At 35.3% G+C, this 27,609-nt stretch overlaps 1 protein-coding gene across 7 annotated transcripts in view; it reads left to right on the forward strand.

Annotated features, from left to right (window-relative positions):
- UTRN (utrophin) overlaps positions 1 to 27,609 on the forward strand; it is a 529,451-nt gene that overhangs the window by 423,836 nt on the left and 78,006 nt on the right. For all 7 annotated transcript variants that reach the window (XM_081294420.1, XM_081294421.1, XM_081294422.1 and 4 more), the window contains 4 exons: positions 5,355 to 5,623; positions 10,645 to 10,791; positions 13,150 to 13,228; positions 16,126 to 16,186. In XM_081294420.1, the coding sequence (XP_081150546.1) occupies positions 5,355 to 5,623; positions 10,645 to 10,791; positions 13,150 to 13,228; positions 16,126 to 16,186 (556 nt within the window). The remainder of the gene's footprint in view (positions 1 to 5,354; positions 5,624 to 10,644; positions 10,792 to 13,149; positions 13,229 to 16,125; positions 16,187 to 27,609) is intronic.

Genomic DNA, 27,609 nt, shown 5'->3' on the forward strand with positions numbered 1-27,609 from the left:
AGTAAGATTATAGATAATATGCAAAAAAGCAAAAGTACAAATAAGATATTTGGAATTACCATACTTGCAATGACTTGATAAGGCTTTTTCTTCCCTTTTACAATAAAAAACTTTATCAGTGCTTTCCATGGATGTGAGAAGAAGGAAGAAAAATTAAGCAGAAAGTTTTTTTTAATCAAGTTGAATATTCTCAATAAAAAAATAAGGCTAAAATTTGTGTTCAAGTCCATTCAGTAACTGTATGTTGAGCACATACCATTCTCTAGTCTGGATGCTGTAACACCAAGGTAGAAGGAAGAAAATATTCATGATGTAAGGTTTTAGAAACCAGGAAGAAAAGATCAAATTGGAGGTTATACATGTCAATGCCAGAATTGAGACAATGTACAATAAAGATGGGAAATCTTTATTAAAAACTGGTGATTCTAACTTATGTCTATTATTACTTCATGAGAGAAACAAACTTTCATTTGCAAACTTTAAAAAGTTTTTGCACAAGCACCTGAAGTGATTTTCTTTTGCTCTATTAAGATTTCTTTGAGATACACAGTCTTGGCCTTTCTCCTGTGATTAATTGTAGAGGTAAAATAGGTTCTTAAAGTAAAATATTTTCCTAATATGAAAAAAGTTGGGCTTCCAGTTCTTAATACTGGGCTGAGCAGGTCCCATAGCTTATCTAGGAGCAATGGAGGGGGTGGGAATGGGCTGATTCCAAGGCTGTCCTCTATTCCTGTTCCATGTTTGTTTTTCTACCTGTTTTTCAGTGAAACTTACTGTAGTATTATCTCCATGGCATAAAGAGAGCATGGCAGAAATTAATATGCACATTTGAGCAAAGAAAGGTAATTGGGCAGGAGAGAAAACGTCAGGCCTGACCTTCCTTTCTCCTCTCTTTGTTCTTTTTTCTTCTTCCTCGAATAGTTATCTATTCCCCCTTAGATGTCTTTGTAACACAGTAAAGACATGGCTGTTTAAGATCACAAAATGCAAACCGAAAGCAAATACAATATTTGTAATTTATAATATACAAATAAATCTAAATAAATAAATAATAAAAATCAAATACAATTCCACCCTCAAATTTTGGCCAGTTGAATGGGATGACCTGAAGGGAGGAGAATGAAGTGAGGTGGAGCAAAAACACCCACGCATATGCTCACACCTGCAGGCATGAGCCCATGCATTTAGAGAGCTGGAAGCTCTTCTGGACACAGAATTGTCAGGAAATGTATTTGTTTTTTCCTGCTGTTTCCTCTATCTCTGTTATTGCTTTTCAAATGCAAATTACATTATCACTGAGCTTCATTTGCTCTCTGGCCTCTAATATTTAGCAACTGTGCTCTGCGTGGGGTTGACAAAACAACCCACTCAGTGGAAAATGCCCTGTGAGTGTCAGCGGCAGAGACCAGAGATATCAGATTATATTTTAGTAGGCTCCATCCTCCCATTGGATTTGAACCACAGGGTGACATCTATCTTTGCCAGGACTCACCTGGACGAGCTAAATCATTATCTTTTGGGGTTGGGGTCTGGGTATCAGCCTTTAATTTGTAACTAACCAACCAACCAAAACTCAGTGTGGTTTCTGATAAGACCTCGATGTTAAGAAGCACGGATTTCGAGAAGAGTCTCACTCTTGCATGAAGGCCTTAGAATTTGCCAAAGAGTATTTAGAAAACTTAAAGGAAAGTTTGTCTTTTGATTTTTTTTTTTCCAAATGAACTTCACTTTTAAAGAACACAGTCATTTCCCTTTATTTCATTTTTGTCTGTCTTTTGGGAGTTTTTTTTTTCCCCCTCCCAAGTTGACTTAACTTGATATTTTACATGCTGCTTCTTTTTACGTGTTTCACAAATGTTCTGGTAAGTTTGGGTTTCATCCTGTACATTGCTGTGTTCTTGGCTTAAAATGTGCATTGAACCAAGCCTGTGGTGGTGGTAGTAGGATGCACTTTTTTCCCAACTCAAATTGATTAGTTGATATTTTTCCTCTCTGGCAAACAGATGGTGAATTGAACATGACACTTTGCTTTTTTTCTGAGTAGCTGCCTGAGTGGGAATTATATAAAAAATACTACAAAAGAACTGCTCAATCAAGAGATTGTACATTAAGCAAAAACAAAGATGCCACAGCCAGTGTAAGATGTTTTGTCACAGGACAAAGAAGTCGTGTGTCTCTCTCTCTGCTGGGTTATTTAATGACTGACTCAGAAACAGCTTTTACTTTATCCAAAGAAAATCACCATAATTAAGCTGTCTATCCTGAAATTGGTAGTGTATTTTTTTTTTTAATAACAGTCAGTGAAACACAAGTGCTTAAAATCTATTTTTAAGAAAGCCCAAGTGACTTTTTAACAAGCACAGGTGTTGCCATCAGGAATGTGACCCCTGCATCTCTCATGAGGATGCTAGGAATCACTTTCCTTCTCACATTTAGCATTTTATATTTTTATAAAATTTCTCTAAATATTCTACAGTTAGCTTTTTATAGGTGTCTTGGAGGAGTACTGATTTGACTACGGGTTGCCTTTTTTTTCATTTTTTAAAAAATTTAACTTGTTATATGACAGCTGAATGTATTACAATTCATATCACACATATAGAGCACAATTTTTCATATCTCTGGTTGTACACAAAGTAGAGTCACACCATTTGTGTTTTCATATAGCGTAAGAATTAATATCAAGAATCAATAAATGGGACGGATTCAAATAAAAAAGCTTCTTCTCAACAAAAGAAACAATCTGTGAGGTGAATAGAGAGTCTACAATTTGAGAGCGATTTTTCACCACACATACATCAGATAGAGCACTAATCTCTAGGATATATAAAGAACTCAAAAATCTTAACCCCCCCAAAACCCAAATAACCCAATCAATAAATGGGCCAAGGGGCTGAACAGACACTTCTCAGAAGAAGATATACAATCAGTCAACAAATATATGAAAAAATGTTCAACATCTCTAGCAATTAGAGAAATTCAAATCAAAACTACTCTAAGATTTCATCACACTCCTATCAGAATGGCAGCTATTAATAATACAAACAACAATATGGATTGCCTTTTGAATGACATGTCTTTCTTCAGAAACTTAGAATGCCTTTGTAGGTTCTGGAAATTTAGGTAGACAAAGACATTGGTCCATCTTCTCAAACTTGACTTTTAAACAGGCAAATGTATGGTGAGGATGAAAGTAATAGTTTAGGAGCGCTTGCTTCAATTCATCTTATGAAGAAGTTCATCTGACTGTGAGGTTGGATGAACTTCAGTTCATTTTATAAAACATTTTGGAGTGAAGAAGGAGCCTTGGGATTCTGACCTGTTGCCCATGTTGGGACTTTTCTCCAGGTTTCTTGGTTTCATCGAGTGATGGTTGCTTGATGCTGTTTCTCTAATTTCCTTGCTTATCTTATACTTGCCTATCCAGCAACAAATTGTGATGCTCACTCTTCTCTTGCTCAACTCAGTTGCTAGGGGATTATGCTCATCACTCTGTGGCTTCACACTACTTAAGCAACACACTCCAATTCTGTGGTTACTATACTCTCCATGGTCCATTTGATTCCCATAGAGTTATTACAGTTAAGATAATCTTAAATATAAATCTCAATGTCTTAGAATGTTCTGGAAATTTAGGTAGACAAAGACGACATTGGTTCATCTTCTCTAACTTGACTTTTAAATAGGTAGGCAAATGTATGTTGAGTATTTAGGAGTGCTTGCTTCAGTTCATCTTATGAAGAAGTTCATCTTACTATGAGGTTGGATGAACTTCATTTCATTTTATTGAACATTTTGGGGTGAAGCAGGAATTGCTGATGGAATTGATGATACAAGATGGAATCTTATCAGAAAAAAAATAGAGATGGTCTCTGATCTAATGATGATTCGATTTAAGATTTTTAAAAAATATTTTAAAGTTGTTGATGGACCTTTATTTTATTTATTTGTATGTGGTGCTGAGAATCGAACCCACTGTCTCATGCATGCCAGGCAAGCCTGCTACTACTGAGCCACAAACCCAACCCCAGAGATTTTTTTTATTTCTCATAGTGGTTGTACCCATACAACAATTCTGTCTCTCATTTTTAGTATAGTACTCAATAAATTATGTGAATTATTCAACATCTTATTATAAAAGGCTTTGTGATAGATGATTTTTCCCAACCACAGGTGAATGTAAGTGTTCTGAGCACATTTAATGTAGCCTATGATGAGATATGATGTTTGGTAAGTTAGGTGTATTAAGTGTGTTTTTGATTTATGATATTTTCAGCTTAGGATGGGTTTAATAGGACATCACTTTATCATAGGTTGCATCTCTGTATGCCTTTCTGTCTTTAATTAGTCTATAGTTTACCTTGATTGTGTGTTTCTAACTACATCTCTTTCCAGGGCACAGTCAGGACACCGTCAATCCAGTTAGACAGGAAAGAGGGCATCCTCCTTTTTCCTGAGGCCCCAGGAGCATTTATCTGTGCTGGAGACCTTTCCAACATGCATTGAAAGTGACCCTTCTGTGTGCGAGCATTCTTCTACCCTTGTTTTGCCAGTTCTCCACCTCTGTTTCTGACCTCTGGCTTTGAACTTGACTTTGATTCCTCTCTGTATCTTTTACTTCTCTTTTAGATTTGTACTCTTCCCACTCCTATCCTGTGGCTTGGCCTTGCATTATGTCAATTTATTTCTGACACTCTAGAAACTGTCTTGCTCTATTACATATTTAGGATGATCCTTGTGATCTTGCTGTCTTCCTATTGAAATGTTTGTGGATAATTCTACCTTTCTGGGCTAACGCAAATGCCCTTTATTAAAAATGAACTGCCAGACAGACTTAGGGATGATGAAGTGTCTAAGTTATGTGATTTGTCTTTTGTTAGTTCTTTTTAGACACACAACAAATTGATTTTATTTTCTGAGAGCTTTTCTTCATAACTTACAGCCATTCTCTGCTAATTATACTTCCAATTTCTCTTGAGAATAATAAAATGAAAGACTGTCTTTGGATTTAATATAACTAAATTTATAGAAAAGAAAAATTGTTTTCTTTCCTGAGATTTCTTGTTACATTTAAGGATTTACAAATATATTAAAATTCAGAAGTCACTGAAAACTCTAGGTCATTTATTAATCTAAGTAACCATTTTCTCCTTCCTTTGAGTGTATGTTTAGGTGAATTAGTGTGAAAATGTGGAGAAATATCCTGACCATTGTAACCTTGTCTCCATATACTCTGATAGTAACCCAGTGAAAGGTGAAATTTGGATTTGGCTATAAAGAATGTACAACTGGTCAGACAACTTGACTACCCAACTACTATTCCTTTCTTGTTTGTTTATTTATTCCAATCTCAGAATTGACTCCCGAGGAGAGAGCCCAGAAGATTGCCAAAGCCATGCGTAAGCAGTCTTCTGAAGTCAAAGAGAAGTGGGAAAGTCTAAATGCTGTCTCTAGCAACTGGCAAAAGCAAGTGGACAAAGCATTGGAGAAACTCAGAGACCTGCAGGGTGCCATGGATGACCTGGATGTGGACATGAAGGAGGCAGAGGCTGTGCGGAATGGCTGGAAGCCAGTCGGTGACTTGCTCATCGACTCACTGCAGGATCACATCGAAAAAACCATGGTCAGCATCGCAGCCTTTGACAAAGAATTTTTAAAGAATGTTTTATTATCAAATATAACTCAAATAGAGAGAGCCAGGGATATGAACTGTTATAAGGGAGTTTTAAAGGCAACACCACTGCAACCCCAACCCAGGTTGAGTTGTGACAGATGTTTTCCACGTATTGCTTGCAGTCTGAACCCTTCCCTCAGTAACCTCACAGGTGACTTTTGTGATAATTTACTTAAAAAAAAATGTATTTTCACCAACTGTTCGTCCCTAAACTGTGTGGATTAGGTATACCTGCTTTTTTAAAAAAGTATTTTTCAAGTTCCTTTTAATGTTCAGATTAACCCTTTCTTCCTTTTTTTTCCTTCACTTCCAGTTTATTTGTTGAAGAAACAAATATTTGCTTTGTAGGGTTGCTCACTGCCTTATTCTGCAAGGTTGTGTCCACGTGGTATGCCCCGTGGCTTCCTCTACTCCATATCTCCTGGGAACTGGTAGTTGGATTTAGAGGTTTAATCAAAAACATGCAGTTTTACTGGAAATTCTCATCTATAAACTTTATCTTGTTGTCTGAGTATATTAGTGAAGGATGAGTTTGGCTATAATTCCACTCATTGTTAGGAATGCCCAGGTAAGGTGTTAGACCCACAATCTACTCTTTGGTTCCCACTTCTAGAATATCTCCAGAGAAAAACATAATGAAGGTTAGAAGAGACACAAATAACAGATTTAGAGTGTAGTAGGTTTTGTAGTACTATATTAAACTATATGTTAGGTAGTCATGAATCAAATCAAAAAATAAGACAAGGAAAACTTAAGTGTTCCTCTAACAATATCCAGTACACATGGAATTTTTATTGCAAAAATTACATGTCTTTTGTGTATAGCTATTGGAAGACATTCTTCCTTTATATGCATGTGGCTGAAAGATAGAAGACCTGAAAAATTGAATGAATACTTAGGCAAATTACGTAAGTAAATACATGTCTTTGTAGACAAAAGGATAACAATAGCTAGCATTTATCAAGGCTTACTATGTGCCAAGAATTGTTCTTAGCCAATTTACATGTGTGTCTCTTTTAATCTTTATACCAACCCAAGGAGACAGTTGTTATTATCATGCCTATTTTATAGATAACAAGCTGAAGGTAATTGCTCAAACTGAATGTAGCTATGCAGTGGTAGTTCTCATGTGTTTTATTTGATTTTTTGCTGTTGTTCTACTCTTTCATTTCAAAGACCTCTCTCATACTAATGCAGTTTAAACACAAAATTGACAGACTATTTGAATTTAAAGCTCTAAAAGTTACATGGTAAATTTTAAACATAAAAAAATAGTTATGATGTTTGCTACTTTTCAATGTAGTTATATTAAGTGTCCCTCTACCCTGAATTAAATAGGCCTCTTCCAACAACCTTAGTGTCCTAAAACCATTTCCATAAATGGATATAAGTTTAAAAGAGCATACTGAAAACACAGCCATTAAGATAGTTCCTCTGGAAATTGCACAATTCTTTTATTGTTATAGATGGTTTAAGAATTAGAAATCCTTAAGTCAGTGGTTTCTAAAAAAGTATATTTGTTGCACATATTTTAGAGCAGGAATTTACCCATTTGAATTTGAAAGTTTCAGTGTATAAGACACAATGATAGTGTTGGAGGAAAAATAAAAATTGTATCTGGAATTATTACAGTCCCCAAAGTTTGGGAGTTGTAAATCTTATTTGTTTAAAGGAATTAACCTACCTCTATATCCAAATCCTTTTGTTCAAACCTCCATTTACATGGAAAAGTGAGAGAAGAAACAGTTAATATTTTAATTGAAAGAAGTACACTGTGGATTAAAATATTTTGCAATCTTATTGGGAGGAAAGAAAATAAGAACTCATTAAGTGTCATTAAGCCAAATAAAATAAATCCAACATCTGTGATATTTTACAGGTACTTAAAGTGTACCCCAAATACTGTTAAAGCTGCAGCTGGAGAAAAATAAGTACTGATTATTGCTAAATATTAAAAATATGTCAAAGCAACTGGATACCAAAATCTTTGGGGATAATCAAATAATTTCAACTCCCTAAAATTGTCCTTAATCATTCTTGTTTGCAGAATATACACCTTCCACCAGGAGACGGTTGAGATTCACACCTGCCAACAAGCTGCAGTTAGCACCTTTGATACTGGCAGATGTTTCTGTTTTTATAGCAAGGAGGGCCACATAGACTCTTATTCTCTTATAAGAAAAATGCCGTCAAAACATGATAAATTGGTTCTTTATCCTAGAACACATGGCATTTCTGAAAGCATTTACAACTTGTTTTATTTCAAGCCCTTTAATTTGGAAACTCTTAAAAAGCAAAAGATAAACTTTCTTGATAAAAGAGTCCTCTTGGTCATAAAACAAAACTCAAAAAACCTTGTTTGTCAAAGTTCTTTTCATGTTCTCACTTCCAGATTGCTGTAGAAAAACATTATTAGAGAGAAAACATTTAAACTCTTTATTGTTCTTTCAGATTTAAAACACCTGTCTTAAAGTTATAATCTATTTTTAAAAGCCCTTTATTACCTCTTGAAATAAAACTAGTTATTGGTTAAAATTATATAAATCTCAGAGTACTTTCTAGATATTCATTGGTAATCTTTGATACCTAAAAATGAGGAGACATTGATTTAAAAAGCTGATTCCATTTCTGAAGTCTTCCAAGGTATCCACGGAGAGAATACTGATATACACAGTAAACATCATGACTGGAGGAACCCAGTTTCTCTAGCTTTTCCATGTAAATGGAGGTTTGAGTCCCACAATTTTTTCAAACAGAATCTTAGAGGAACCCTAGGCCTTTCCCTACCGTCACCCACACTTCCCTCTGTCCCATACTTCAGTATTAATTGTAAATCCTTTATGGAACTATAAGGCCTCTCTTACCACACAACTGCTTTTCTGTTAATGTAACTGTAATTTGTGCTTCTAACTCTGTGTGCACATTCTGTCATCCATGAAAGACCAGCATCTGCAAGAATAGACAAAAACTGCCACAAAACTCCTTCTCTTTCTGTACTGCAGTAATTCACATGTCTTTTTGGGTTTCTTTTATTCCTCCTGCTTTTTATATGTTGGTGTATGTAGGGTTTTGGCCATTTCTCTTGGGACTCTGAAGACCCAAAGAACTGGCAAAACCTAAATAATTTCATTTTAAATTGATTAAAATGAAGCAGTTGTGGAAATTGATTAAATTATGTGGGGAAACTAAAGGAGGATGAGTTACTTTAACAAAGTCTGCTGTGCAGAATTTTGATAATCTGAATCTTCATCATTGATGATAAAAACTACTTTCCTCTTGCTCAGCATTTTCCATGAGGGCTTGTCTCCTACTTTCAGGAAGAAACATTGGAGGGTCAGAGTACACTTTTTTACCTGCTATTTTTTTTTAAGTATTTTTAGTTCAAAATATGTCAAAGTAGCATGTTTTGGGGTGGCATGCTGTAGAAAGGGGGAGTTATGGAAGGTAACAAGAAAAGCTTGAAAGAAGAAAAGAGGGAAGGAGGGAAGAAAGTTTTCTTTTTATAAGTACCAGGAAGAAGCTGAATTAAGACTATAGTCTTAACACTATAGTGTTAACAAATCTTTATTTTCTTCAGAACACTGTGATTTTTTAATCTTATTTTATTAACTCAACTTCGAGTGGCAAAGGAAAAAAATAACAAAGCCTTCATAAGTACATGCCTGTAAGGAGAGGGGAATGGAGATGTGATAAAACCAGAGGGCTAGTGCTAATAGATGCTTATTATACCAGAATTAAAATGACACAGCTCTTTTCACCATTCTGTACTGGCTTAATCTCACCTCAACATCATTTTTGGAGGCCTATATCAATAGAAATGAATTCTGTCCTCCTGCATTGCAAGTATTGGGCCGAATGCTGTTCCAGACAAGCTTCTCTTTCTTTGTTGGAGGCAGTAAGTGCTCTGATAAGGGTTGATATTCAAATGTTTAACAATTCTTTCAGAATGGCCTTAGCCAATCAAAATGGCCCACCCTAAACCCCAATTTGTGTGTTTGCTTATAGTCCTAACTGAGTTCAAGAGACCAGAGAGAATGTCCCAAGAACACAGGAAAGGGGTCTTTAGGAAAGGCTGTAGATGGAGAGGCCTCAGAATTTTCTTGAGGGGTAGAGGACCTAGGATGAGTCTTTAAAAGGATCCACAGGACCTCTTGACTCATTGGGAAAGGGGAATGTAACATAGAAGTAGGTGTGATTATGTGGAGAATGGAGAAAAACCTTCTCATTATTTGTTCTCAAAGACAGTCATTGCTCCAAAATTCTTTTTCTTCCCCTGTTCTCATACATCCCTGACACCCACACCTACTAGCTCTCTCTGCTGTGCTCAGAGAGCCAACTGTCAGTTCTTGGACTCATTTGCCTCTTTTCCTATCAGCTCTGCTCCTCTTGCCCGCCACCAATCACAGACAGTGGCTATCCACGACTGAAAGGGACAGAGCCTACTTCTGCAGTGTGGACTGGGCATGGGCTTTGATCAGGAAAGTTGTTTTCACTGACCTTCTAACTTGATTATAAGTGAAAACACATTGAAATTAACTTACTGAATCAGATGAAGAAAATATTGTCACCATATTAAAATAGAAAGGAGGAGTATGAAAGAAAATGAAAGATACAATTTAGACTAGAAATTAGTAAAGTAGACAATAAAGCCAAATATCTTCCATTCAGATTTACATTCAATAAGGACTATGAAGCATATGCATAATCATCTACATGAGGCTGCATTATAATTTTTCCCTTCGCACACATATTGAAAGGCTCTGTGTTATAAAGCGTGACTCTGGCGGGCCATTCGAGTTACTGAAGACCTGAATAAACCGCTGTTACTTAGTGGGCAACTCCAGTTGACAGATCTGATCGGACCTTACCATTGTCTGTGATAGAAAGTTGAAACTCTAGCTTTTGTTATAGTCTTTTCCAATGATGTATTTTGTGTGTGTGTTTGTTGGGGGGGGGTCTGTTTCTTCCAGGCGTTTAGAGAAGAAATTGCACCAATCAACTTAAAAGTTAAAGCAGTGAACGATTTGTCCAGCCAACTATCTCCACTTGACCTGCATCCATCTCTTAAGATGTCTCGCCAGCTGGATGACCTTAATATGCGATGGAAACTTTTACAGGTATCAGCTTATCCTCTTCATGATACAGCTCGCAACCTGGGTTCTCTTTAAACCCCACCTCACATTCCACCACATCTTGTCATCTCTCTCTTGATGGTATCTGATAATGAATTGAACAAGTGAGAACATTAAGAATTTGTCTTTCGGTATCTTGAATCCAAGCACCTCATTTATGTATGAATATAGATTTTAATACAATTTTTATGTGCTTTCAATATGGTATTTACAGAGAATTGTATAGGATCAAATAAATCACAGTTATTGGAATCTATAGAAGGCCACAGAAATATTTTCCCTAGAATGGTTCATAAAGAGTCATTTCTCTTACCTTAATTTTGTATTATTTTTCTTTTGAAAAATTAAGAAAGCTTTCATTCTTTTTCTTTTGACTGCTTTGCTATTTAGGTATCATGCATTAGTTTTTCCAGATAGCACATTAAAAAAACTTTAGCTCTTAGAGCTGAGCTGTTCTATTGCAGTTGTTTTAATGGCTTTAGACCTTACTTGCTCATTTTAGATTTAATTACCACAGACACCTCTTTTGAGTGTCCCCAGGTATCACCATTGGCAAACCACTATACAACTCTACATGCCAATTAAGAATTTATGGCTCAGTCTTGGTGCACTGTGTTACATTTAGTGGCCAGTCCCCAGAAATCATAATAATCACATTTCCCCTCTGAAAATTAGTAGGTTAATATGAGTATAAGATTGGAGAAATAATTCTTACTAATTTTCTGTATAGTCTGGGCCTAAGGTATCTAACAACATGAGCATGTAATTTCAATGCATTTTATTTGAAAGGTATAATATAGTATAGTAGGTTTCTTCTATTAATTCAAATATCAAAATACCCAATGGTTTGCATTTTTTTAATGTAATTGAAGAGGTAAGAAATGAGTGTGCAGTTTTTCACAGACTTTTCTATGTTCACAAAAAGTGTTAATAATCTGGGATTAGTAAGACAACAATCAATTAAACTCATATATGCTTACAGAAATGTTTGACCTTTATTCTTTTTTCTTCTGCTCTATTTCTGTAATTCATTATCTTCATGTGCAGAGTCCTGTAGCCCATCATGATTCACTTCTCATTCTGTTTCTTTTATGGGTATATGTTATGTTTTAAAAAGAGCATTCTTTTTAAAGAATGCTCTCTCTTTCCTGTGATCCTGGTAACTGCTAGAGCTTGGATGTTAGTTGTAGGTTGGATAAGAAGAGAAAAAGGTATGCTAGCAGGTTGTGTCATTAAATTTCAGGAATAGCATCTTTACTCAGAAAGTATGTCTTTTGATTTTTTTTTATCTTAATAAAGTACATTCTAAAGCATTTTAAATAACTAACCAGGAGAAACCAGAGCTGCCCACTGAGACACACACACACAAGTTGCCCACTAATAACAGCTGACTGATTCAGGTCTTCAGTATAAACACAAGTTTCATTTAAAGGCAGCTGAAAATAAGGTTGTCAGTCTACATGGATCAGCTGACTAGCACTGCATAGACAAAGAACAGGGAAACGGAAATAGAAATGTCAGTAGGCTGTGTGCAATCATTATTGATATGCGTTTAATTTCTCAGTATAACAACTTTGCATTTTTATAGTGTGGAGAACTCATGGTAGACTCTGTGCAAGCATAGAGGACCTCAGTCTACTGGTTTCCTATTCCCAGGTAGAAATGATCAGATGCAAACTTTTCAGAAAATCAGAAGACATTCCATACTTACCTGTCTTTATGTTTTGTGTTTCTTTTCTTTCATTTCACTCAGTCATTCATCTCTCTATTGTCTGCATACATATCTATCCATCTATTTTTTCCTGTTGGAGTACTGTAGGCTTCTTTTTTATGTACTTTCCATATTACTTTTTACCATTTTTTAAAATAAAAGACAGATGAGTAGTCTCTGATCCCATGACCATACCTTGACTTAAGGTGCCTTAGAAGCTGCATACTGCCTGAGAAGGGGTTATCTTAACAGGGCATGGATTCTGGCACCAGATGACCAGGGTATGAATGCTAGCATTGCTATTTTTAACTTCTTGGATAAGTCTTTGTGTCTCAGTTTCTTCATTTGTAAAATGGTAACAAAAGAATACTTATCTAATTTTTTTTGAGAGAATCAAAAGGGTTTATTCATAGAAATTTCTTGAAAGAGTACCTGGCATTAATAACTGTTACTAGATACCAGAAGTTGATGGTCATACTGATATTTTGATACCAGAGGTAGAGAAGGAATCTATATAGTCAGTAATATCTTGGATGATAGCATCACTTACTGTAGTACTTAAATCAAGAATATTATTAAAGACATTGTCTTAAAATCAAGTTATTTCATCTGGCATGTGTGTGTTTGTGTAGGTTTCTGTGGAGGATCACCTGAAACAGCTTCAGGAGGCCCATAGAGATTTTGGACCATCCTCTCAGCATTTTCTCTCTAGTAAGTACTAATAAATTTGAGTAATCGTTAATTGAATGAATTGAATTAGCATATTCTTCCACTTTCACTGGAGAAGTCATGTTCTTTTGTTATGTAAGGAGATATTAACACCAATTAAGGTGTTATTTATTGCTTATTATTTGTTACAGTGTGATAATAACTGTTAGATAGTTGAAGGGAAACACAAATGAGTTTGTTTCTAGATATGGTTTTGCACCTGGCCATTTGTTATGATAAGTAATATAGTATTATGTCACCATTGTTTTGACATGTGCAAAGATTAGGACCTTTTCACACAAAAAAATCCACTTTTATATTTTAAGATATTAATGATTTTTTCCTTCATAAAAGTGCTTATTGGTTTAAACCACACCTGTAACTTTTAAAGTTACAAAAAAATTCTCTATAAATCTTTAAATGAGAATATTTTGGTTTATTAGACTTGCTGCATTCATACTCAGCTATTTTTCTGGGCAAGTATTACGGATTTAGCAAAGCACATATGTAGATTTTTATGAAATAGTCTCCAGCTGGAATTTTTAATTTTATGTACAGTCCATGAGATCTTAAATAAATAATCTGAGCTCATATTTTATTTATTATTCACTGCTGAGGATACTAAAGAGTCTAGAATTTAGAGTTACCCAGATTGAGTTTAAATTTTCACTCTGCCTTTTATAAGACCTGTGAATTTCTGAAAGTTAATTTCTTGGTCTTAAAATACCAATATCTATCCTCTGATTACCTTGAGAATTAAATGAAAAAGCATATCAAGTACACAAAGAAGCTAGCTCAGTTCTTGGCACAAATGCTTTCAGTAAATATTAACTCCTTTTCTTTCATTTCCTTTGGCAAATATATGTAAGAAAGCAATTTGTTTAATTCCATTTGAGTAAAGTTTAAAACTGAGGGCAAAGTGTGTTTCTCAATCATGACAACTTCTTTATATCAATAACCACAGAGAAAAATGAAGTATAATTCCATGTCTCAACTAAATTGATTACATTTGTATTTCCTTTTAATCCTTTTTACTGCTTTAATTCAGATTAGAGGTAGACCTCTTCTGTCACAATTGTGAGAATCTTCCTCTGTCATTCACACATACTCCTCTTTAGCTTCTCAAAGTTGAGCCGTGAGGTATTCCACCTTTGATCAATATGTAGTCCTTCCTGGTATTCTGGGTCAGGATGCGTTTTTTAGTTTGAGTATCATCAGTATTGATAATATAAATAAATTTACAGTATACTCATTAGGTATTAAGTACTCCAGATTTCTTAAACTTAATAGCATGTAAAACACAAAATTAAAGGGGAATTGACAAAAATAATTGAGACTGTAAATTCTAAAGATCAGTTATCTGTTTACATTAATGAAACCCTACATTTTCACCTCACACCGACTCTTTCATTAAAGAAATTAAGCTCACATTCTTTAATAAATGAAATATTGTGAAATTCAAGCACATGGCCTTTTATTGTCTAGTGCTGATGGTCCCAGGAAATGGAAGTTACTCAAATCGAAACAATTATTAAAATGAATGGAGAAGTATAAACAAAATCCCAATTAGTAAATTTTATAATTATTATCCCTTGCTGCTTACAATCTTTGGCTTTATTATATTTTTTGGAGTTTAGCCACTGTTATAAAAGAAGCCTGTCTAGTTAGGCACAACAGAAAAACTGACCCATTAGCCTGGTCCAACACTGAAATGAGGTTGGTGCTAATGAGAAACTTAATGTACCTAGTTCCTCATTTTCATCCCCTTTTTGTACTTTCATGGACCCTGTTGGAGAAGGGAGTGCTTACGTGTAAAAAGAGGAAGAAAACCTGGTGGACTAGTATTCAGAAGTATTGAGGTCCCATCTGAGCTCCACCCTGTGTTTCATAGTTAACACTCATTGGAAAGTTATTTTACTTTGATGAGTTTAGCTCCCTATCACATGGGACTTTAATATGTATCTTGCTGGCTTTTCCAACAAAAGATAGGTTTGAAACTGCTTAGCAAAGTTGAGAATGCTATATATTTGTAAGCTATCAATGTAATATGAAATTCAGAAAAAAAATCATTGGGACAACTGACTACATGAAGGTCTAGTGATATTTACAAATTTGTATTTGATTTTATTTACTAGTTCACTTAGCAAAATTCTTTCATAGTTCAAGATTCACATGTGTTACTGTTCTTCAATAAGTCATAAAATAATTGGATTAGTGTAGGAAAAACAGTTTTCATAAATAAAAAGTAAATGGAATTGTAAAAAAATCAAGCAACTCAGTTAAAAGACATACAATCTCAATCATAGTAATTTTTGCTGCAAAAGTAGAAGACTATGCTTTCTGTGCATTTCAGATGATAAAAAGTATCTGCACTTCTGCTCAGATGATTGCTTGGGTTCTTTACAACCCTTTGCCTATTTTTATTTTTCCTTTATGTCATGTATTTGAATTTGTTTAAATGCCATCTGTATCCAATAACCATGCCTGTGATCATGATGCAAAGTAAAGAATATTGTTAGTGATCTGGAAAAGTTAGGCTGGAGAAATCTAGTTTGGATATATAAATCTAGTCTGAATATAAAATGTATACAATTTCCAGATGGCACTAAGTTTTAAAGTATAGTTATTATAAACAATAAAACCTGAGTTTTGAGGAAGTATTTTTATCCAGTTCAGTTAGTTGGAATTAGAAATTGAAGTGGTGTTGTTTCTTCCCTCACTTCAAATGAATCTCAGAACTGTTCTGTTTGGCTTAGTGCATTTCTTAATTATAGATATTCAGCTCAAACACCAAAGCTGCTCACATTGGATTTGCTGTAAACTGTATTCAGTTGCTTTTCATTAAGGTGAGAGGCTTTTGCGTCACCCGTGTTTCCAATCATCTCCCTTTGTTTCCTCAGCTTCAGTCCAGCTGCCGTGGCAAAGATCCATTTCACATAATAAAGTGCCCTATTACATCAAGTAAGTTGATTTTAATTCTCCTTTATGATACCAAGACAATAAAGTTTTATTGATAACATAAGAGGTGCCCCCTATAACTTTGAAAAACGGACTTCAGTTCTGTTATCTGAAGGAAACTAATAATATATTTAATATTTGAAGGAAATAAGTTTAAAAATCAGGGTGATATTTGTCCTTGATTAGATTTTCTTTGTCTTCAGGAAATTTCATCTGCACTATTTGAAGCTCATCATTTTTTGTTGTCAACATAGCTTCTCCTTTCTTTGTATCATTTCTCCTTCTTATGTGATATTTTATAAATTCTGTATAATTTACTCAGCATCTTAGTAGGACTTGGTCCTTGGCTTAATCTGTATAGTGTATAAGACAGAACAATGCAATACTACTTCTGTAATCCCTTGAAGTGCAAGTTGGTAAAGCAATTAACTTACAGTATAATACAGAGAGGTGTCATAGCTGACCTTATTTTGTGTGTAATGAGAACTGCATCATAATTGTGAGAATGCACTTTATCAGGAGGCAGTTGTGTCTCAGATTACATGTGTGACTTTAGGCAAGTTGGGAAAAATCTCTGTGCCAGGTTTCCTCTGCATCATTTCTAAAACAGGATGCAGTATCCCCAAAATCCATGCCAATGCTAGTAATGTACATTTCTGGAATTACTCTTCCTGAAAAAATTTGTGTGTAAAGTCAATCTTAGTGAAATGGTATTTGGTAATGAGTCTTTTCTTGTAGTGTGAAATATGTTGTCAGGTTTTTTTTTTTTAAAAAAAAGAACTGTGGCCATAACATTTAACAAATATAGTAAGCAATGTATGTTACATTATCTTGTGACATTTTAATATTTTTATTCAAGCACAATATATGTATATTGAGCGGTAATGATTTTGAGAACAAAGGTATCAAACCAGTTGATGGGTGTCCAAGTTGTATAAGCATGAATGGAAAGAAGTTAGAGGCTCGGCAAATTGGCATATCTTTATTGAGAGCAGGTATGATGATCTAATTCAAATTAAAAACTTAAAAAAAATTTACATTTGTTTTCCGAATGATGATGATGATAGTAATAGTATTAGAGATCGATAATTTACTCAGGCAATTATTGACTCTAACTGAATGATACAGGCTTACATATATATCTGAGGCCAGCTCAGTGATGCCTACCTGTAATCCCTGCAATTTGGAATGCTGAGACAGGAAGAGGAAGAGTGCAAGTTCAAGGCCAGCCTCAGCCATTTAGTGAGGCCACAAACAACTCAGTGAGACCCTGTCTAAGTAAAAAATAAAAATAAAACCCAGAGATATAGCTCAGTGTCCCTGGGTTCAGTCCCCTATACCTCCACCCCCGAAAAAAGATATAAATCTGAGACAGAATAATGCCCCTCTCGCAAGAGGTTCCCCACATCCAATCCCTGTGAGTGTTAGGTTGCATAGCAGGGGAGAATCCAGGTTTCACATCAGCTGAAAAATTACAGAGCTTATCCTGATAGACGCAATGTAATCACAAGGGCCTTTGAAAGTGGAAGAGAGAGGTAGGGGTCAAATCTCAGAGAGAGATTTGAAGATGCCACTTTGCTGGCCTTGAAGATGGAGGAAGTAGAACATGAACCTGGCAATGCAGTCAGCTTCAAGAAGTTGGTAAAGGCAAGGAAATGGGAATCATGTAGAACCTCTGGAGAAGAACATTTTGCCAGTGGTGATTTTACACATGGAGACTTTATTGTGGCAGCAATAAAAAACTAATTCTTGTACTATATAAAATCTAGATGCATATGGAAATTTATTGGAATTAATTAATTGGTTCAATTCCTAGAATCCTCTATCATCTTATTTTTTAAAAATAAAAACTTGATCTAGTAAGATAGATTTTTTTGTTTTTTTACTAAAGAAAATATTTAACCTTAGATTCATCTTATTTTTAAAAAATAAAAACTTGATTTAGTAAGATTTTTTGTTTTTTTTACTAAAGAAAATATTTAACCTTAAACATCTTTTTTGCTTATGTTTTATACAATAAAACATTTGATTTTCTATTTGATTTAGGACTTTCAAAATCCATCCTTAATGTTAACTCCTAGTATAAGAGATTTCTGTATGTCTGATCAGTTTTATATAGCTGAGGATTAAATAGTGTATGTCAGAATTTCTCTAATTCACAATGTTTATAAGATCAATAGGATCTTGTAAGGATGTATTCTTGCTCAGCCTGTGAGTTCTCATAGGAGACATGTTAGACTCATGAGTACCAATCCATCATTGAAAGTTAGTTTATCTGTCATCTTATTGGCTGGAGCTACAACCAGGTTTGGAATATATATGTTTAACACAAGGATGCTCAATGTTTTTTGATGACCTTTAGAACTAAATCATCCTAAAATATCTTCTACATCCTCAGTAAATAATTGAATTTTCTTAAATATATATACTTTCAGTGTTAAATGATGTATTTTCCAATGTTCAAATATTTAAAAAATTTCCCATCTCTATAGAGCAAACTTTCCAGTTTTTATAAAACTTATTTAACCAGGATCTTTTATTGCTTGTTCTTTTGTGTAACATAATAGTTTATTTCCTCATAAAGAAGAAACATCACACTTAGGTGGTAGAGTTATAAAAGCCAGTATTTCAGTTTTTGAAAACAAAATTTAATTTCTAAATAAACTAATAAGCAAATGAATGAAAATGAAAGGCTTTTAATATAAATTTTCTTTCTTTTTTTTTTTTTTGGCATGGCTGCACAAGTGAGTTGAAGAAAAATGTTAAAAAGAAATTAAGCATGATTGCCATGCAGTTGGAATTTCCTGGACAAATTTTAGTATATTAATTTGGCCAACCAAAAAGTAATTTTCAAGTAGAAATATTAGATGTTTGCGATGTTTTGTTATGTTTTTATTTGTTGGTTGCTTGCATTCCTGGTGATTGAACCCATGGCCTCACTATGCTAGGCAAGCACTCTACCACTGAGCAGACCCCAGCTCATTTTCAATGTTTAAATACACACTTTTGTAAATGTGCTGTAATGCTAGAGTATAGTAAAAATGTTGAAATGAAAAAGAGGACAAATTACTTTTATTTTAATTTTACAGATTGGTTAAAATATACTTTGGTGGCTTCCCGATGCATTTCTTTTTTTTTTTCTAGGTAATTTTTATTAGAATTTTAAGTATAATTAAGTATATTAAGTGTAATACAGAGAGTGATTCCATGACTCATTTTTAGAAAATGATAAAATATAATTCTGAACTGTAATAGTATATGTGGCATGAATCCCTTCATTATTAATATGAAGGGAATATTATTAATATCTGTTAGTTTTTCCATGATAATAAAAAGACCTGGGATAATAAATTTATAAGGAGGAAAAGTTTATTTTGGCTTACAGTTTTAGAGGTTCCAGTCCATGATTAGTTGACTCCATTGCTTTTGGGCTTGTGGCAAGAGCTCAAGTTGGGAGAAGCAGGTGGCGGAGCAAAAACTCTCATCTCATAGCCAGGAGGCAAAAGTAAAGAAGAGGGAGGGTCTGGGGTCCCACAGTGCCCTTCAACACAAGGGCCCAGTGACCTGAAGACCTCTCAGTAGGCCCCACCTTTTAAGACACAAAACCTCCCAACTGTGCCAATCCAGGAGTAAGCCTTTGACATGTGAGCCTTTGGGTGATATTTACATTCCAAACTATAGCAGTATCTTCAGTTGGAACATATCTTTAATTATATATGCTGCCTACAAGGAAGACTTTCTGGATATGCTCTGGTTAGTTTTTTTAAAAAATAGTCCAGTGACAGCTTAGGTACTATGAGTTTAAGAAAACTTGAAATTGGCTCCTATTACCTTTATTATTTTATATATATATATATATATATATATATATATATATATATATATATATATATAAAACTACCATAAAAGCCAGATTTCTTCCATTGTGAATTTCCAGTTCATTTTTGTGTTTTTCACAGGTCATTCATGTCTTCAGCTACAAGTTAATATCCAGGGACTTTGAGGGGTAAAAATAATAATGATAAAATTTTTGTTTGAACTTTCCTCATATGTCACATTAATAATCCTGTGATTATGATTCCTTCTTATTTTATTCTACAAATAATAATAAGAATAAGAATACGAAGAAGAAGAAGAAGAAGAAGAAGAAGAAGAAGAAGAAGAAGTAGTAGTAGTAGTAGTAGTAGTAGTAGTGGTGGAAATAATAATAATAATAATAATTATAGTAAATTCCATTTTGAACACTGATTTGTCAGACACTATGCTGAATCCTGGGCATTACGTGAATAATTTATTTTAACACTTAAAGGAAAGAGTGTATAGTGAAGTATAGTTTTATCATTGCCCCTGTATAGTAACTGATAAATACATTAATAAGTAACTAATAAGTACACACAGAGTCTGCATGAGATTGCATGTCCAGTAAGTGGACAAAGTAGCATTAAACCCAGGGACTGTTCTAGCTTTAGCCTGCTATGCAGGTCTGTCCCCTATATTCTGAAATTTTTAATTACATAGAAAATTTGGCTAGGGAAAGACTATGTTTAGGAATGAGAAGAACAGTGAAGAAAATATGAGCAAACATCTTTTCTTTCTTGCTGTACACTGGTTATCATTTATCACGTACCCACTGTGTATAGCTGTCTGAGGACAGAGCCTTTACTTTCTCTGATATCCCAGCCTTTTCCAGTGTCATTCTTCCTTTGTGAGGGCCTTTCCACAGGCTAATCTCTATTATGTATATTTAAGAAAATTTCATACTGTGGTCCTGTTGTGGACTGGGGTGCTTTTCTAGAGATAAGAAAGTATTGCTCTCTACAGTCCTGCCCGTAAGACCCCTATAGGAGTTCTGAGGTGGGGAGCTGAATCGTGAAGTATAGCTCTCTCCATTCCCTAGGCAAGGAGACTTCTGCCACTAAGTAGAATTCTGTTTGTAAGATGTCAACAAAGTCCTGGGTCTTGCCACCTAGCTGGTGATCTGTGCATCCAGCCTGTTGGTGATTGAGCCTGTTGACTAGGGTGTGGAAAGGATGGTTCTCCTTTCCTCTCCACAGCATCTTCTCCAAACCCCAAATGCTTTACTTTTCAGTGAGTCTTAGACTTGGTACAAATGATTGTCCTACTCCTGTGACTGGGCTTCCCCGACACAAGTTTGACAGTTCGAGAGCTCCATTTCCCTAATGGCATCTGCAGTGCAGACGTTAATTCTTTATAGAACTCTAAGTGCAGTTTACAATCTTATATTCAGTTTTGACATGAACACTTTACTAACCTGCAATTACATAGGCCACACACATCACATTCCCTAAAGCTGGCATTACAAAAGCGTATGGCATTAGCCATAATGAATTGATCCTACCTGTAAGCATCATGATCTTATGTTTCTTTCCCTTGTTCTGACTTCCCCTTTGAGTAGCTCTAAGTCAGAATTTTCGTCTTGCCTGGGCAAAGTGGCACATACCTGTAATCCCAGCAGCTTGGGAGACTGAGGCAGGAGGGTCGAGTTCAAAACCAGACTTAGCAACTCAGCGAGATCCTAAGCAACTCAGTAAGACCCTGTCTCTAAAATAAAATATAAAAAAGGGCTTGAGATGTGGCTCAGTGGTGAAGCACCCCTGGGTTCAATCTCTGGTACCCCCCCAAAAAAATTCCTCTTTTTACTATATTTCCTTTTATGTCTTTTTTTTTCTATTCTTATGCCCATTATTGATAATCCTGCCAACTTCTTTTAGATCTGCTTCTTACTTCCCAAGGCACCCTTCTTTCTGTCTTAATCCTGTAGATTGTTGGGGGTGGGGAAGAAAAGAACAAAGAAGTTTATAGTTGTAAATGAAATCTTGGGGAGCGGGTAGTTTTTTTCCTTCTAGTAAACCTATGTGTCATTTGCCTACACTACATATGTCTGTCTTGGTAAAACTACATGTGTTATGTAGAGGAAAGAATTCATGAGTATTTTATAGAAGAATTCTGGCCCCAGCTTAGACAATATAGGTGGAATAGTCATTCCCTAAATAAGGAGAGAGAAGATAGCTCCAAACGGGAAACTCAAATATCCTGCCTAACATGAAAGTCAATGCCAATAAAGATACATGTGTACCACAACAGCAAAAAACACAAAGGGAATTTTATCTTTAAAGGTTATGGAGGGCTGGGGATGTGGCTCAAGCGGTAGCGCGCTCGCCTGGCATGCGTGCGGCCCGGGGTTCAATCCTCAGCACCACATACCAACAAAGATGTTGTGTCCGCCAAGAACTAAAAAATAAATATTAAAAATTCTCTCTCTCTCTCTCTCTCTCTCTCTCTCTCTCTCTCTCTCCTCTCTTACTCTCTCTTTAAAAAAAAAAAAAAGGTTATGGAAAACTTATCCCAGAACAAAATGTGCAACAAAAGTATAATTAACAATGAAAAATAAATAACATTTTTCTCTGAAAGACTTCCCATAGCAGTCTTCATTTTTTCTTCCTCCTTGTCAAGAGAAGGGATAGTGTCCTTTTGGTTTGAGATTTTTTTAAAGTAGAGAACTCTTGGGACACACTGAGAATTTCTTTGTAACTGTGGAGCTTGTGTTTGGGGTTTTAATTATAAATAAATGAAATAGAATATAGGAAAATGTACTGGAGAGTCTGTTTTCTTAAGAAATGGTCTGTGACTCTGTCTTTATTGAAAATAAATATTTAAAACTCTCAAGGCCAACTCTGTTGATGAGGAGGTAAGAACAAAATTGCCTTGTGAAAGAATGTAAGCACCTGGGGATCACTAAACTTCTCTTGCACTTGGAGGCAACTTTAGACAAATGAGCATACCTTGGCCAGCTAGAAAACCAAACAGCGCACAGCCTGCCTGGCAGCAGCTGGCAATCAACAAACTATCCCTAGGAGCTTTCTAGTATGTTTACCAGTGTCCTGGGTTATTGAGATCATTCAGGTGGAGTTGACATTGTCTTCAAAAGATAGCACTGACATGAACAGTTTACTCACCCACTCAAAGAGGAAGTCAGATCAAAAGTACTGGTCAAAAGAGAGCACTCTCTTTCCTGTCATTTATCTGTACATGGCTGGGGCCAAGCAGTGGAATGTTGGCTTGGAATCTTCTAAATTACTTAGAAATATTTTATTCTAATAACACCATCATCCTTCCTATACAGTTTGATTTTGGGATCAGGGATGCAGCAAATAAAGGCCTGCCACAAGAGGAGGATTGCCAATGGGATCATGAAGACAAGAAAAAACATACCTAAACTTCAGTTTGTAAAGATTACATGTTTTACACTATTACTAAAATTAACAAGAGTACAGAATGATGGTTAAAAAATTAAAATGAATAAAATATCTTTTTCTGTGCTGATTATAAAGTAAAATAATACAATAAAAGTTTCATGTAACTGTATAAAAAAATTAAATTAACCCCTAATTTAAAAAATGTGTACAAATGAAAGAGATAAAGTATAATTTTTTTAAAGTGCACATTATAAGTGCAAAAAAAGCAAACCAAAAGGATACAAGGACAGATTTAACTCTGGTATGAACATAACCCTGGTCTTGGCACCCTCGAGCAAGTCAGGGGCATACAAGATTCCCCAGCACCTGTGCATTCACAGCTGCCCTGCAGGTCCCTTGAGGAAGGTCTCAGCCTTCCCAGTCTGAGCATCAGAAAATGGTGGTGGAGCTGGGTGCGGGGGATAATGTTCTCAATAGGTTCCAGGTCCAAGTAGCCCTATAGAGGTAGGGGCTCCTTTTTGTTTATTAAATATGTGCATGTTTATACTTTTAGACAGTCTCCCAGTGCCCTAGAGACAAGTACCTATCCCTCACACCTTGGCATGTCAAATTAGGTAATTAATTCTGTCACTCTATATAAAAACAAACATACAAAAAATTGGTCTTATTGTTTTGAAACAATGTTCTACAACCATGTTTACAATATTTGACTTTCTGTATTTTGGTATGTACTATAGCCTATTTCTTACAGCCCTGTACATGTTTGTGTATCTGGACCTACTCCAATTGTTTCTTATACTTTGTTTTTTCATTCTGTGTGTCTTCATTATCATGAGGAGATAATGGCACTTTTTAGGAAAGATGTTATACCTTCATAGTGTTTTACTATCAAGCAAGATTTTTTTTTCTTTTTTGAGACAACGTCTAATTATGTTGTCCAGGTAGGCCTTGAAATCCTAGGCTCAAGTAATCCTTCTGCCACAGCCTCCCAAGTGCTGGGACTACAGGTGTGCACTACTACTCCTGAATGGCTCTTATATTTTATCTGAATTTTGAACAAAGTTCTCTTTTCCTCCTTCAAATGTTGACATTCAGATTTTTTTGTTTTTCCTTAAATGTACTCCTATGTCTCCAAAATATTATCTGAGATTTCCTGGCTTTCAAAGTGTCGAGGACAGTCAAAAGTGTTTGGGGGGTGTTTTAGAAGTTGCCTATAACCTGAAGACCCTGCAAGTTACTTGCCACAAAGCTTCCTGCCCCTGGCATCCCCTCAACACCCCACAGCCCACACACAGCTGGGTGAGGACTGACATTACCTACGGGGTACTTCATTTTCTTCATATAATTTGATAAGAAGTGAAACAAAGATTGAGGGTTTTTGAGCTGAAGATAAGTAAATCACCTCTTAGATCTTTAAGAAGGGATTATTCAAATAAATGATGTCACCCAAATTTGCTTTTACTATTTATATTATAGTCACCTGAATGCAGAATTGATTAGTTAGAAACCCTTGCTTAATTCCTAGATATAACTTTTTAGGCATTATGTAAAGTGGATGTTTTCAAAGTTAACTTCATTTTTCTATTTCTTTTAAAAGCACCTGTCACCTACTATACTATCTAACTTGGGAAGTTTCTCGCCTCATTTCTGGGTAGCAGCCATTCCACTCAGGTCTCACCATGGAGCTCTTTGATAATGTTGAAGGGACCAGCTTGGATGAAGGGGTCAAGTTAGAAGCCAAATACAAGTGGGTTGAGTAGTGAGTGGGACACAAGGACATATTTACAGTTAACAAATCATTTATTTTGTTTGTGAAGAAGAAAAAAAGGGGTGATAACTAGTGGAAAATGTGAATTTGAGGGGTGTGTGTGTGTGTTTGTCTATGTGTATATATGGCAGTTTAACAAAATTTGTATTCTGTCAAGAATAGCTTTACTGTTCTATAATGTAGCACAAAGTTCTATAGGAAGGATCTGGGAAAATCGGCCATTGATAGGACAGTGATACTTCTCAGTTACAGGAGAGAGGAAGACCAATGGACAGATGGAGAGAAGATTACTGACGTGGTAGTAGGAAGATGAAGGAGTCCTAATCTAGTGGTTTTTAGTTTTTCAATGAAGTGTGGGGGTAAGGTCAAATGATACTAAAACAGGGAGGGAAAATTAGTTTTGATATGGGAAAGAAGGCTTTACTTGGAAATTACTTAGACTCTGAGAAAGCAAGTTTATTAGGGAATGTAGTGCAATTACCAAGAAGTTGGACATTTGAGATTTGAATCAAATATTTAAAGTAAAATCAGTCTGAGTAATTTTCTTCAGTTGTATTCATCCACAGCTGCTTAGGTTCAGAAAAGGCAAGTAATTTAGTAGATCCAGGCCTGGGATTTGCCATGGGTGAGAGAGAAGCAAGAAGATGAGGTTGTTTGTAATGATTATAATGATGGACTGTGGGTTTACATTTGGATAGATTCATCAAAAAATACTTTTAAACCTTAATTTTGAAAATATATTTCCATTTCAAGAGAGCAGGCTTATAATCAGACCATCTGTGTTCAAATCCCATTTCTACTACTTGCACATAACCTTGGGCAAATTATATAAGCACCTGCCCTAGTCTCCTTTATCTGTAAAATGGGGAGAGGACTGTTACATACATCTTGGCATTTTACTGTGGAGTGAGTTTACACGTAGAAAAATTTTATATGTAGAAAAGTTTTCGGGCTGGGGATGTGGCTCAAGCGGTAGCGCGCTCGCCTGGCATGCGTGCGGCCCGGGTTCGATCCTCAGCACCACATACCAACAAAGATGTTGTGTCCGCTGAGAACTAAAAAATAATAAATATTAAAATTTTCTCTCTCTCTCTCTTTAAAAAAAAAGAAAAGTTTTCTACATAGAAAAGCACAACATGAGCCCTAGAATATTAGACTATTACTGTAATTAGCTGTGTACATTCTGACCGACTGTGTCATCTCTCACTTGACAACAAGGAAGGCTGTTTTACTGTCACTGTCTTGTTGCCGAACAATATACTAGTTCTTTTTCTCACATTTGTATATTTTCATTAACTTACTCCCCTTTATTTTTTTCTGATATGCCTTTATCTTTATAATTGGAATGAAGTGATAAATAGCAAACTTCACAGAATCCAGTATAAGCTAAAACTATTTAGGTAGTAATGAGTATATTTAGCTACATGTCAGTTTTGGGGCAAGTAAGATGCTTTCTGATCGTCTTCTAAGGTTTCAGGGGGAAAAATAAGACTAGTCTAGTAAAAACTAATGGGTTTTAAAAATATCTTTCCCAGAGAGGTTGTTTGCCCAGAAATCAGTATCTTCCCAATTGATCAAAAGTATCTGTGCTTTGTTATTGGTTCATGGCCTCGTGTAGGCCGTTCTATTATGCAGCCTTTGGGGTTTTGTTTGTATACTGTCTTATTTGTATTTTACTTTCTATGGCTTCCTAGAGTACATTATTCTGAATAATAACAAGTAGAGGCATATCCTGTTTATTAATCTTAGTCATGTGATATTTCTTTGAAGCCCATAAAGTGTGGGGATTATGTATTATCCCAACTGGGAAATTTAAGAGTAAAGGGGCACTTTTAATAATCATATCAAGATACTGACATGTAATTCCTGTATAGAGTCCAGTATAAAGAAGGACTGTCACAGATGTTGAAGGATAATTCACAAAATATATGCGAACACATAAACAGCATGAGTCAGATATTACATTTAACTCATTAATAAGATAGAAACAGAAGTTACAGCAGGCTCCAAGGAGAAGACAAAGTACTACAGCTCTAGAGTCAAATAAGGAATCCTAAGATGAATTTACATAAAGATATAAGGCTGACTAAGTAGTCTGTATCCACCCAGCAATAGCCAGTTGCATTTCAGGGACACAATTTACATATCCATAGACATAAAACATGCATTATTATAACTTTTCTTCAGTGTACAGAGTTTAAAATAGCTCAAAGATAATTTAAACTTTACAGGATACTGTTTTAGTCAGCTTTTTCTCTGTTGTGACTAAAGAACCTAACCAGAAAAACTGTAGAGGAGGAAAACTTTATTTGGGGGCTCATAGTTTCAGAGGTACTCAAATCCATAGATAGCAGTCTTATGCATCCTGGAAGATTATGGTGGAGGCAAGTGGCTCACATAACAATCAGGAAGCTGAGAGAGAGAGAGAGAGAGAGAGAGAG

The sequence above is a fragment of the Spermophilus citellus genome (assembly GCF_964194105.1).
Source record: "Spermophilus citellus genome assembly, chromosome: 5".
Taxonomy (NCBI): domain Eukaryota; kingdom Metazoa; phylum Chordata; class Mammalia; order Rodentia; family Sciuridae; genus Spermophilus; species Spermophilus citellus.